The sequence below is a fragment of the Osmerus mordax genome, chromosome 2 (assembly GCF_038355195.1).
Source record: "Osmerus mordax isolate fOsmMor3 chromosome 2, fOsmMor3.pri, whole genome shotgun sequence".
NCBI lineage: Eukaryota > Metazoa > Chordata > Actinopteri > Osmeriformes > Osmeridae > Osmerus > Osmerus mordax.
Window position 1 is genome coordinate 4278057 of NC_090051.1, and position 13835 is coordinate 4291891.

At 54.5% G+C, this 13835-nt stretch overlaps 1 protein-coding gene across 1 annotated transcript; it reads right to left on the reverse strand.

The window, feature by feature from the left end:
* Positions 1 to 85: 85 nt before the first annotated feature.
* pde1a (phosphodiesterase 1A, calmodulin-dependent) lies at positions 86 to 9004 on the reverse strand. Its single transcript, XM_067256568.1, has 14 exons — positions 8897 to 9004; positions 7506 to 7688; positions 5849 to 5915; positions 5359 to 5475; positions 4278 to 4418; positions 3885 to 3985; positions 3674 to 3799; positions 3489 to 3590; positions 2416 to 2536; positions 2120 to 2201; positions 1395 to 1515; positions 956 to 1137; positions 494 to 688; positions 86 to 355 (listed from the first exon to the last, which is right to left on the reverse strand). Exons 2-14 carry the CDS (start codon positions 7589 to 7591, stop codon positions 291 to 293), a joined length of 1506 nt encoding a protein of 501 aa, XP_067112669.1. The 5' UTR covers positions 7592 to 7688; positions 8897 to 9004; the 3' UTR covers positions 86 to 290.
* Between the last annotated feature and the right edge of the window lie 4831 nt (positions 9005 to 13835).

Here is a 13835-nt window from a genome sequence, read left to right on the forward strand (position 1 = left end):
CAGAACTGGGTTGGGCAGTGTGTCTCCAGGTGCGCAGCTCAGCCACAGGGAATGAAGAAGCAGCAGCAGGTTTGAGGTCTAAAGAGGACTGTCACCTCTGTCTTTAATAAATAGTAGTCCAGTAGACTGGAAATGTTACGTAATGTACACTATAAACAGATAGACAGACAGACAGACGGAATGACGGGCAGGCAGGCAGACAGAGAAACAGGCAGAAAGGCAGGTGGACACACAGGCAGACAGGCAGACAGGCTTTGCCGTGGCAGCCTCTTCATCGTGGCAGCGTGGTGTCAGTCTTTTCCATCCTCTTCCTCCTCCTCCTCCTCCTCCTCAAAGACCACTCCAGGCCCCTCCCCTGCAAACACAGTAGCCATGACAACGCGTCCTACCGAGCTATCACCATGACAACACACCTCAGCTAAGATGAGGAGGAAAGACCCATCTTGGCTGTTGGACCGGAAGTTTTTTTTTAACGTCTTAGAATCGCTCCTACCGTTCCAGCGTTCTGGAGGGGCGAAACCGGGCGACCGGCTCTGCGTGTCATCAGATGGGGACGGGGAGGCGGGTCTGGAGTCTGTATCGTTCAGCTGATTGGTGTGAGTGGGCGAGTCGTCTGATTGGAGGATACTGACCTCTGTGACCTCTGTGACGTCTGGACACCTCTCCTCCCTCTCTCTGCTGGCCAGCTCTACACACACACATACACACACACACATGTGGGGACTTTATTACATACCTTCTATTGAAAACACACCAGTGATCAACGGTAGCTTAGTCTGAGTTACAGAGCTCCATGTTGTTTTGACCACTGTAGTACGTACGGTCTAAAGCAGCACATCGTGCTATAATAACCAGCAGTGTGGTGTACTACACTACAGTGCATTTGTAGTCCAGCACAGCACATTTGCAGTCCAGCAAAGCACAGTTGTGTTCTCGTCCAGTCCAGTGGTCGTACCTTGTACAGAGAGCTCCTTCCAGCGCTCCTTGTTGTTTCGGATGACCTCAGACAGCAGGAGGCGCACATGGTGGAGGTCAATGCCCGCCAGCGAGTAGTCGGAGGTCACCTGATCAGGACCACAACCCCGTCCACTATGCCTCTGGACCGATTCCACCGTCACAGAGCCGCTGCCTGTCAGGCTGAAACAACCAATAGAATCGCTGCCTGTCAGGCTGAAACAACCAATAGAATCGCTGCCTGTCAGGCTGAAACAACCAATAGAATCGCTGCCTGTCAGGCTGACCCAACCAATAGAATAACTGCCTGTCAGGCTGAAACAACCAATAGAATCGCTGCCTGTCAGGCTGAAACAACCAATAGAATCGCTGCCTGTCAGGCTGGGAGGAGCAGCGGTTTGGGAAGTGAGTCCAGTGCAGTGATGAAGGTATGTGTTTACCTGGACCTGCATGGACCAGAGTCCTGCGACTTGACAGCTTCCTCTATGAGAGGAGACATGATCTTCTCTGTGGTGTCCACCAGGACTGAGAAGGTGGGCTCCACGATGAAGTCGATGAAGCCTGAGGACGGATGGAGGGACGGATGTAGGGATGGATGAAGGGATGGATGAAGAGAAGGAAATAAAAACCTTCAATTGTAAATAATCGTCTGTTTTTCTGCAAGGTTTTCTGAGTTCTATCTGACCAGCTCTCTATTGTCCACTGGATGGCAGTGTTCAGCTGTCATGCTCCTCTGAAGCATGGCCCGATGCAGAGACACCGAACAGTTAGAGGCAGACTGGGAGAGGGGTAGGAATACAGGTGTGTGTTTTCTATAGAGGCAGGCAGGGGTACAGGTGTGTGTTCTATCGAGGCAGGCAGGGGTACAGGTGTGTGTTCTATAGAGGCAGGCAGGGGTACAGGTGTATGTTCTATAGAGGCAGGCAGGGGTACAGGTGTGTGTTCTATAGAGGCAGGCAGGGGTACAGGTGTGTCTTCTATAGAGGCAGGCAGGGGTACAAGTGTGTGTTCTATAGAGGCAGGCAGGGGTACAGGTGTGTCTTCTATAGAGGCAGGCAGGGGTACAGGTGTGCGTTCTATAGAGGCAGGCAGGGGTACAGGTGTGCGTTCTATAGAGGCAGGCAGAGGTACAGGTGTGTGGTCTATCGAGGCAGGTGGTCCTCACCGATCTGTGATTGGGCGATCATGGTGGCCTTGCGGTCACACAGAGGAGAGAAGGGCAGGCCTAGCTCCGCCTCTTTGTCGCCCTGCAGACCACATTGATTACAGCACAGACAGGACATGAGTGAGTCTGCACATGTATGTGTGTGTGTGTGAGCGTGCATGAGTGTGTGTGTGTGTCTGCGTCGGAGTGTGTGTATGTGTGTATGTGTGTGTATGTGTGTGTCTGAATGTGTATGTGTGTGTATGTGTCTGTATGTGTGTGTCTGTGTGTATGAGTGTGTGTGTGTGTGTGTGTACCTGTCTGAAGAACTCCTCCATGAGACTGTGTGTCCAGCGGTAGTGTAGGGGCCAGGCCTTGGCTGGGTGGCTGATGTCTGCAGCGTGCAGCATTAAAGACAGGGCTTTGGCCTTGTCCACACTGAAACACACACACATTCTGGTTAAGGCCGATTTATACTTCTCAGTTTTTATGGAGACGGACACAGGGAACGCCCTCTCCGACGAGGAACTCCCTCTCCGTGCCCTCTCCGAGCCCCTCGGAGAGCTCTACGTGCACCTCCTGATTTTCCTGACTATCCGTCTGTCCGTCTGTCATTTCACGGATACCCCTTGGCTGTGATTGGTCCGTATTAAGAACCGCTTGCGTAAGGGGCGGGGGCGGGGTTGCCGTGATAAACAGGACGAACAGAATCCTTTGACCACCATTGCTGTAAGTTTTTACAATTCATATTTCAGCTAAACAGTACATGTAAATCAGCATCTGAATTAAAATGTGACGAGAAATGGGCAGTGTAGTTGCTGAAAATGTGCGTATTTTATTGATGAAACGGCTAATTTGTACATTTGCTCCGACTTCTCGATAACCTAGGTAAATAAACACTCGACGACGACTTACAAAAAACTGTTGCGCCACCTACTCTTCTGGTGGTGAATTGTTTTCAGCACCCACAGCCTTCGGAGTACTATAAATTCAACCAATCCGTCCGACTCCATCCGTCCGTCTGTCCGTAACGGAGTCGGAGAAGTATAATTCGGCCTTTAGGCTTAGATGGTGGTACCAGGATCAGAGGTGGGTGGTCAGAGGGTTCAGAGGTCAGGGGTTGTTGTCCAAGGGTTATGGCTAGGGGTCAAAGTGTAGGTGTCATGATCAGTGTCAGGGGTCACAGGTCAGGTTCCAGGGTCATGGTCAGGGGTCAGGGGTCAGGTTCAGGGGTCATGGTTAGGGGTCAGGGGTCAGGTGTCATGGTCAGTGTCAGGGGTCACGGGTCAAGTTCCAGGGTCATGGTCAGGGGTCAGGGGTCAGGTTCAGGGGTCATGGTTAGGGGTCAGGGGTCAGGTGTCATGGTCAGGGGTCAGGGTCACCTGCCTACCAGTGTGGCTGCTGCAGCAGGTTCCTCATGGTCTTGATCTGCTGGAAGTGGCAGGACATGTCTGTACTCATCACCATCTCCACCACCAGCGCCCGCAGTTCCCTGCACACACACACACATAAACAATGTGTGTGATGCATTAGCGTGTGTGTGTGTGCGTGGGATGCATCAGTGTGTGTCCCGACCTCCAGTCGTCCTTGCTGAGGTTCACCAGGATGTTCGTGTCGTCCTCCTGCATCAGCCTGTAGGCGGCGCTCACGTGGTGGTTCTCCAGAACCGACCGGTCGTTATACAGGATGGCCACCTCAGACCTGCAGGGATACACCACAGTGTGTGTGTGTGCGTGTGTGTGTGTTGGTGTGTGTGTGTGTGTGTTGGTGTGTGTGGAAGACTGACCTGGTCTGGATGTGGAAGTTGTTGGTGGTTCCTGTGTGTTCAAAGTCATGGATGGCCGCAGCAAACACCATGGCCAGGATCTCCAGCTCAGTCAGCCAGTGCTGCACCACGACACACAAACACACAGAGACATGTACACACACGCACATACACACACACGCCAAACACACACAAACACACAGAGACATGCACACACACGCACATACACACACACGCCAAACACACCCACACACACACACACACAGAGACATGCATACACACACACGCCAAACACACACAAACACACAGAGACATGCACACACACATACATACACGCCAAACACACACACACACACAGAGCTAACTTAGAAAAAGACTATTCACAGTGGGCGTGAGCGTGTGTGTGTGACTTACCATGACCCCAGTGTGCAGCATCAAGTAGTGAGCTGTCTGAGTGACGTCGGCTGCGTGGACCAGGTTGTGGTAGGGGTTCCTGTGCTTGCTGTAGCCCACCTCCAGAGCCTCCACGAAGGACACCAGGGAGGACACAGGGATCTGGAGGGGGAGAGGGAGTGGAGGAGGGGAGGGGGTGGAGGACAGGTGAAGGAGAGGACGAGGGGAAGGAGGGGAGAAGGAGAGGGGGGTGGAGGAGGGAAAGGAGGGGACGAGGGGAAGGAGGGGAGGAGGAGAGGGGGGTGGAGGAGGGAAAGGAGGGGACGAGGGGAAGGAGGGGAGGAGGAGAGGGGGGTGGAGGAGGGAAAGGAGGGGACGAGGGGAAGGAGGGGAGGAGGAGAGGGGGGTGGAGGAGGGAAAGGAGGGGACGAGGGGAAGGAGGGGAGGAGGAGAGGGGGGTGGAGGAGGGAAAGGAGGGGACGAGGGGAAGGAGGGGAGGAGGAGAGGGGGGTGGAGGAGGGAAAGGAGGGGACGAGGGGAAGGAGGGGAGGAGGACATACTGGACGAAGGGGCAGAGAGGAAGACGAGGGCATGAACATGAGTGAGCAAACGAGGAGGAGTACAAAAGGGGGGATGACGATGGCAGAAGGGGGAAGGGGAGGAGGAGGAGCGGGAAGAGAGGAATGGAGGGGGAGGAAGAGGAGGGGGAGAGTAAGTGAACCTTGGAAGTAATGGTTGGGGCCTTGCTGGGGCTCCGAGTGCTCCAGTTGCCCTGATGTGCCGGCTGAACACAGAGAACAGCAGCTAGCTGGAGACACATCCTGATGTGCCGGCTGAACACAGAGAACAGCAGCTAGCTGTTGAGACACGTGCCACACTTCCTGTTTCTGCTTCATTCTGATCTTGTAATCACACTAAGAGCTACTTCCCCATATATGGCCAAATATGGGCATCGTGCGTCAATCTAATTCAAATGCCTATACAGAGATGCTCGGATTGGGTCTGTCTGTCTGTAGGGGACAGAAGGATAATAGTAATCAATATGCAAACAATGACACAGAGAAAGAAAGAGAGAGCGGGCGATAAGGAGAGAGGGACAGACCCTGAAGCGAGTGATGAGGTCATAGCGGGTCAGCAGCTCGTAGACCAGGAACTTGAGGGCGTGTTCACCGGAGGCCTCGTGCAGAGCAAACACGTCGAAGGTCCACCTGTCAACATCCTGCAGGTACACAACAATGACATACATGGCTTCAACAAGCACACCTCGAGGATGTAAGGTGTCTGCCAGAATGATGTCTGCAGGCCAATATTCATTGCCATTTCATTATACTTCATTACTGCCTGAAGGCTCAATTTGAGAAGTGTGTGCAGTATGTGTGTGTGTGGGGGGGGGGTATATGAGTGTGGTGTGTGGTGTGTGTATGTGTGGTTTGTGTGTGTGTGTCCGACATCCCAAGCACAACCACTACCAGCTACGCCAACAAAAACCTAGACATTCTCTGGTGCAGGTGGCCTGTGCAGGTGAGTTTACCTGATCTACACCGGCTACATATGCATGTGGTGTGTGAGTGTGAGTGTGTGTGAGTGTGTACCTTCAGTGCAGCCAGGGCGGCAGGAGGGTATGTCAGTCCTGTCATGTTGGATGTCCGTCTGTACATCCTGGTGACATCATCACAGTGGGACAGGATGTAAGCACTGACATCTTCACAGTGGGACAGCATGTAAGCACTGACATCATCACAGTGCGACAGCATACAAGGACTTCATTTACAACTGTACTTACTTCTCTGTCTAGTCATGCTCTTTTGTTAACTGGTCTTCACCCACCATTGGTGCTTTCACCCAATCAAATTGAGTCTGTTCTAGCCTCTAATCCAAATACTTTCGTCGAGCCTGCTCTATGAAGAGAGGAGAATGGGAGGAGGGAGAGAGAGGAGAGGGAGAGGAAGGAGGGAGAGAGAGAGAGGGGGAAGGAGGACAGTGAAGAGGAGAGCAGTCGGTATCTGAGGCCCGGCCGTTTGGCAGCAGCAACCGAACGAAGTTTGACACGAGTCAAGCTTCCTATACTTCCTCTCCTGCTCTCCTCTTCTCTCTCCTCTCCTCCTCTCCTCTCCTCTCCTCTCCTCCTCTTCTCCCCTCTCCTCTTCTCTCTCTCTCTCTCTCTCTCTCCTCTCCTGTCCTCCTCTCCTCTTCTCTCTCCTCTCCTCTTCTCTCTCCTCTCCTCCTCTTCCGACTCCTCTCCTCCTTTTCCTACTCCTCTCCTCTCTCATGTAATGTTCATTCCTCCCTCTGCTCTAACATACGGTCTGAACACAGACTCTATGAACAACAGGTGTGTGTGACAAGCTGGAACAGTTGCCATGGTAATTAGAGAGCCACCAGATCTCTGGAGGGAGGCTGAATATCACATTTCGGAAATAATGTTTCAGGATCTCAGTGGCAAGGCAAAGGTGTTTGGTTGTTCAACCATGGACAGTTTTGGGAGATGGACAGGCAACCTCCCCCTCTCTCTCCCTGCCTACGTTTCCCAGGTACCTCTCTCTCCCTGCCTACGTTTCACAGGTACCTCTCTCTCCCTGCCTACGTTTCCCAGGTACCTCTCTCTCCCTGCCTACGTTTCCCAGGTACCTCTCTATCCCTGCCTACGTTCACAGGTACCTCTCTCTCCCTGCCTACGTTTCCCAGGTACCTCTCTCTCCCTGCCTACGTTTCCCAGGTATCTCTCTCTCCCTGCCTACGTTTCCCAGGTACCTCTCTCCCCCTGCCTACGTTTCCCAGGTACCTCTCTCTCCCTGCCTACGTTTCCCAGGTATCTCTCTCTCCCTGCCTACGTTTCCCAGGTACCTCTCTCTCTCTCCCTGCCTACGTTTCCCAGGTATCTCTCTCTCCCTGCCTACGTTTCCCAGGTACCTCTCTATCCCTGCCTACGTTTCCCAGGTACCTCTCTCTCCCTGCCTACGTTTCCCAGGTACCTCTCTCTCCCTGCCTACATTTCCCAGGTACCTCTCTCTCCCTGCCTACGTTTCCCAGGTACCTCTCTCTCCCTGCCTACGTTTCCCAGGTACCTCTCTCTCCCTGCCTACGTTTCCCAGGTACCTCTCTCTCTCCCTGCCTACGTTTCCCAGGTATCTCTCTCTCCCTGCCTACGTTTCCCAGGTACCTCTCTCTGCCTACGTTTCCCAGGTACCTCTCTCTCCCTGCCTACGTTTCCCAGGTGCCTCTCTCTCCCTGCCTACGTTTCCCAGGTACCTCTCTACGAAGATCCCAGCTTGCACGGCGTGGACGATGGAGCGAAACCTGGGCTTTTCCTCCGGGCGCCGCCGGACCACACCCATCTTCCGGGTGAAGGTGGAGGCCAGCCAATCGCGGACTTCGGATGGCACGGAGTCCGCCTGAATGTCGCTGAGTTCATCCTCCGTGTCCAGGAGACGCCTAGGGGAGGAGACACTGAATGTCAATCACATGCAGCGCCGTGGCATCAGCCAATGAGGGCAGCTTACTGGCCAAGCAGACTTGACCGCCTGTAACTGACTGGCAGGCTAACTGCCTGGACATTTGAGTGACTGATTAACAGGCTGGCTGGCTGGCTGTTCCCTCCTCCCAGTGAGTCATACTGCTGCTACACATATACCAGACAGTTAGGCACAGAGAAATAAACAACTTCTTTCACAGCGGAATCGAAACAGGAGAGAGAAGGGGGGGGGGACAGAGAGAGACAACGAGACAGAGAGAGACAAAGCTAGACAGATGGAAAGAGAGAGAGAGACAAAGGCTAGAGAGAGGAGAGAGAGAGAGTTCTCTCAGGAGGAACTGTGAACCATTGTAATACGGACGTCAGATGACATCCCTGATGTGATTGTAGAATGTAACCATTAGGTTAGATCCTAACTGAGGGAAATGGCCCGACGCAGAGCCCTGACATCCCTACCCCGCGACGAAGGAGGGGAAAGCTATCCACCGTGAAAATGAAGCTGTGATGAGGAAACACAATTATACCTATATGATCGAATCACAGGGCTTCTCCTTGTTTCTTTGTCTCTTTCTCTGTCTCTCTCGCTCTCTCCCTCTCCCTCAAACACACGCACACACACACACACACGCATGCCTGGCAAGATGGATGAACTGTTCTACCCCTCAGGATGTCTTGGTAATGAGGAGTGAAAGATTGACGGGCGACCACACACACACACACGCACACACGCATTGTGCATGCATGCACACAATGGAACAGCTTTGATCTGCAGGCACAAAGAGAAAGTCATTTCATTTTCACTCTCAAGTGTTCAACTTTGTCTTTATAAACTCAGGCTGTCAAGACACAGCAGCAAAGCTAAGCCAAGCTGGTTTGTACAGATATGCGAGAGTGTGGGTATGTGTGTTTGGATGTGTTTGTGTGTGTGTGTGTGTGTGTGGTGCATGTATGTGTGTGGTGCACGTATGTGATCTCGACTATAATGGCCCAAAGGCAGACAAACAGGCAGACAGACAGGCAGACAGGCAGACAGGCAGACAGGCAGACAGGCAGACAGGCAGACAGACAGACAGACAGACAGACAGGCAGACAGACAGGCAGACAGGCAGACAGACAGACAGACAGACAGGCAGGCAGGCAGGCAGGCAGGCAGACAGACAGTACCTACCTGGTCTCATCGATGTAGACTGCCTCTAGAACGGAGGCAGCGTGCTCTATGTTCCTCCTCAGATCCAGAACATTCACCTCTCCCTTGTCCAGCTGTTTCACCAGACACCGCAACCTGAACACAAACACACACACCAGGAACAGAGAGCAGCCGTTAAATTAGAGTCTGTATGTGTGTGTGTGTATGTGCTTGTGTGTGGCTGTGAGTGAATGTATGGGTTTTCATTTACGAATATTGATAGGTTCATTAAAACCCGCAGGTGGTGACACACACACACACACACACACAAACAAACAGTCATGGATGTTTGCTGTGAGACCAGGGGAGAAAATCTCATTTCATTAGCTTCCCATCAGATATCATATCAGCTCCTCTCAATATACCTGTAGAATCTACACTAAAAAGCATAGCTTTGTGAAAGTATGTGAGTATGTGTGTGTGTTTGTGTGTGTGTGTGTGAGTGTGTGCGGTGGTCGCTGACCAACAGCTCTCCTCACTTGGCTGTGCTAGTCCCAGGGTCCCGGAGATAGAACCCACAAACAAAGCTAGTGCTTGCGAGTGAGCGTGCGCTTGTGTGTCCGTGCAAGTGCCCGTGAGCCGGCCCCTGTCGATCGTGCGAGAGATAAGAAGGGCGATCGACAGCCGCGGAGCGAAGCCCCGCCCTCACGCTCTCTCTGCCGCAGAGTAAATGTCAGGTGATGTCAGGTGATGTCACGCTGCGGCGCACCGAGACATGACGTCACACAGCAGCTGAACCCTCCACAGCCACGGCGACTCACAGCACCACCCTGCAGACTCACACCGCACGCTGCTGGGGCTCGGGATTCAAGTGCTGCTGCCTGGAGTTCTGTAAGCCGTTGTTCGTCACGAGGGGGGGGGGGGGGGTTCAATGACATTAGGAGCCCGGTCGTGTGACGTCATTCGGCAGGCACGCTCTCGACACCCACTTGTTCTCAAGTCTGCTATTGTGTGGCGTGTCCTCTCAACTATTCAACAGCCTCCCTTTTCTGTCTCCTGTTGTCCAATAGCTGTTGGACAACAGTAATGTTCCTCTCTCCCCGGTTGTCCAATTGCCTTCTTCCTCTCTCCCTGGTTTTCCAATTGCCTTATTCCCCTCTCCCCTGTTGTCCAATTGCCTAATTCCTCTGTCCCCTGTTGTCCAATTGCCTTCTTCCTCTCTCCCCTGTTGTCCAATTGCCTTCTTCCTCTCGCCCCTGTTGGCCAATTGCCTTCTTCCTATCTCCCGTAAATAACCTACCTGCTCTCTCACCCCAGGTTGTCCAAATGCATAAACAGAAGTTAACTGTGGCTCCAAAAACAGACCAAGTGATCTGTGATGAGCGTCGCCCCTCTGTCAACAGGCCAGGACAGATCCAGAGCAGCCCTCTTACTGGGAGGTCCTCTCCCAGCAGAATGAGAAACAGTGTAGAGAGAGGGGAGGATAGGAGGGAGAGAGAGAGAGCTGGGGCGGGGGGAGAGAAAGGGAATGAGAGAATGAGAGCAAAGAGAGAGAGGGAGAGAGAGACCTGGGAAACGTAGGCAGGGAGAGAGAGATACCTGGGAAACGTAGGCAGGGAGAGAGAGATACCTGGGAAACGTAGGCAGGGAGAGAGAGATACCTGGGGAACGTAGGCAGGGAGAGAGAGATACCTGGGAAACGTAGGCAGGGAGAGAGAGATACCTGGGAAACGTAGGCAGGGAGAGAGAGATACCTGGGAAACGTAGGCAGGGAGAGAGAGATACCTGGGAAACGTAGGCAGGGAGAGAGAGATACCTGGGAAACGTAGGCAGGAAGAGAGAGATACCTGGGAAACGTAGGCAGGGAGAGAGAGATACCTGGGAAACGTAGGCAGGGAGAGAGAGATACCTGGGAAACGTAGGCAGGGAGAGAGAGATACCTGGGAAACGTAGGCAGGGAGAGAGACGCTCATAGAAAGAGAGAGAGGAAAGAGAAGAGAAAACGATTCGAGCATTTATCTCTCTCTCCTCCTCCTGAAGTTCTCTCTTCCTTAGAGGGAAATCTCTCTCTCTCCCTTTCTCTCCTCGTTCTAATCTCCAGCTTCATCAGCTCTTCGAAAGGCCTCGCGTCAATGGAACCATTGATGTCACTTCATGCTTTTCGAACCGAGAGTGATCTAAGAGGCAGCCAAGGATAACATGCCGTGCTCCCTGAGGTATGTTTCAGATCGCACTCTGGAAGGCAGCGGTTATTATGGTCTGTGAGTCTGGTCGGACTCTCTCCATTGTAGTCCTCTTGGCCCGCTCTCCAACCCTGACCCCCTGACCAGTCCCATAGTGCATTGCGGGAGGCCAGTTCTAAAAGTGTTCCATGCTGGGAAGGGTGTGTGTTTGTGTGTGTGTCAGCTGAGTTATGTTTTTGGCTCGCAGAGCCGTGACCCCCTGCTGATGTCATCGCGCTCTGCTGTGCATCCTGGGATATGCTCAACTGTAAACAACGGATCGGAGATATGGTACAAAGAGAGTCTTTACAAGTCTTCCTGCCAAAAAACTACTTCCCATGAACCCCCAGAGGGACAGCAGAGGGTGTTGGGTGATCAAGTGGAAGGGGGGGGGATAGTGAGAGAGGGACTTAGGCTAAATGCCTGCTGCCAGTACTAATGGTCATAACCATCAAACTCTTAAGTGTGGAGTCACAACACACAAAACTGTGCCCGGCCTGGTCATTCTTCTAGGTCATCAGAACGTCAGTCCGGTAACAATTTACGGTTCCGACAATCAGAACCAAGCGCAGGGAAGAACAGGGAAGGATGAACCAACTGGGGGGTGAGGGCTATGAGGTAAGGGGGGTGAGGGCTATGAGGTAAGGGGGTGAGGGCTAGGAGGTAAGGGGGGTGAGGGCTAGGAGGTAAGGGGGGTGAGGGCTAGGAGGTAAGGGGGGTGAGGGCTTGGAGGTAAGGGGGGTGAGGGCTAGGAGGTAAGGGGGTGAGGGCTAGGAGGTAAGGGGGGTGATGGCTAGGAGGTAAGGGGGTGAGGGCTAGGAGGTAAGGGGGGTGAGGGCTAGGAGGTAAGGGGGTGAGGGCTAGGAGGTAAGGGGGGTGAGGGCTAGGAGGTAAGGGGGTGAGGGCTAGGAGGTAAGGGGGGTGAGGGCTAGGAGGTAAGGGGGTGAGGGCTAGGAGGTAAGGGGGGTGAGGGCTAGGAGGTAAGGGGGTGAGGGCTAGGAGGTAAGGGGGGTGAGGGCTAGGAGGTAAGGGGGGTGAGGGCTAGGAGGTAAGGGGGTGAGGGCTAGGAGGTAAGGGGGGTGAGGGCTAGGAGGTAAGGGGGTGAGGGCTAGGAGGTAAGGGGGGTGAGGGCTAGGAGGTAAGGGGGTGAGGGCTAGGAGGTAAGGGGGTGAGGGCTAGGAGGTAAGGGGGCTGAGGGCTTGGAGGTAAGGGGGGTGAGGGCTAGGAGGTAAGGGGGGTGAAGGCTACGAGGTAAGGGGGGTGAAGGCTACGAGGTAAGGGGGGTGATGGCTAGGAGGTAAGGGGGTGAGGGCTAGGAGGTAAGGGGTGAAGGCTAGGAGGTAAGGGGGTGAGGGCTAGGAGGTAAGGGGGGTGAGGGCTAGGAGGTAAGGGGGGTGAGGGCTAGGAGGCAAGGGGGCTGAGGGCTTGGAGGTAAGGGGGGTGAGGGCTAGGAGGTAAGGGGGGTGAAGGCTAGGAGGTAGGGGGGTGAAGGCTAGGAGGTAAGGGGGGTGAAGGCTAGGAGGTAAGGGGGGTGATGGCTAGGAGGTAAGGGGGGTGAGGGCTAGGAGGTAAGGGGGGTGAGGGCTAGGAGGTAAGGGGGGTGAGGGCTAGGAGGTAAGGGGGGTGAAGGCTAGGAGGTAAGGGGGGTGAAGGCTACGAGGTAAGGGGGGTGAGGGCTAGGAGGTAAGGGGGCTGAGGGCTTGGAGGTAAGGGGGGTGAGGGCTAGGAGGTAAGGGGGGTGAAGGCTAGGAGGTAAGGGGGGTGAAGGCTACGAGGTAAGGGGGGTGATGGCTAGGAGGTAAGGGGGGTGAGGGCTAGGAGGTAAGGGGGGTGAGGGCTAGGAGGTAAGGGGGGTGAGGGCTAGGAGGTAAGGGGGGTGAGGGCTAGGAGGTAAGGGGGGTGATGGCTAGGAGGTAAGGGGGGTGAAGGCTAGGAGGTAAGGGGGGTGAAGGCTAGGAGGTAAGGGGGGTGAAGGCTAGGAGGTAAGGGGGGTGAAGGCTAGGAGGTAAGGGGGGTGATGGCTAGGAGGTAAGGGGGAAAAGCTGAATGCTGGTTGTTGAGGGGTCGACAATTGTAGAGTGCAGAAATTAGCGTGGAGGCAGGGGTGGGGGTTAAGTGGGGAAAGTTGAAGGGGAGATAAGATGTGAGGGTCTTAAGCGGTGGGACGTGAGGGGTGAGCGTTCGGAGAGAAGACGCTGATTTTCAGAGGACTTACCTGAAGACAGGCCTGGCGAGCACTTTCCTCCTAACGGTCACATATTCCTCCATGTACAGACCTCCAGACCCCAGCCAGCCAGGAGGGCTCTGCCTTGGACACGGCCCTCTGACACGGCCCTGGAGCTCTTCCCTTCCTCCCAGCTTCCTCCAGCCTCTACGAGACCCTCCTGCTGTTGCTGTCTCTGCTGGGGCTCCTCCCAGCCTCTCAGCTTCACTGGCTGTCTGTATCTCAGCCTGTTCCTCTCTCAGCCTCTACTCTCAGCCTCTACTCTCAGCCTCTCTGAGGGAGTCTGCCTGAGGGGCTGTGGGGCTGCTGCTGGCCCTGCCTTTCTCCCTCTGGCTGTTCGGTGGGACGGACTGGCCAGGACACGAAACTTCGAAAGAGGAGGGGGAGGAGGAGGAGGGGGGAGGAGGAGGGGGGGGAGGAGGAGGGGAGGAGGGGGAGGGGGAGGAGGGGGAGGAGGGGGAGGAGGAGGAGGAGGAGGAGGGGGGGGGAGGAAGGGGATGGGAAGGAGGAGGGTGGAGGGGGAGGGGGAGGGGAG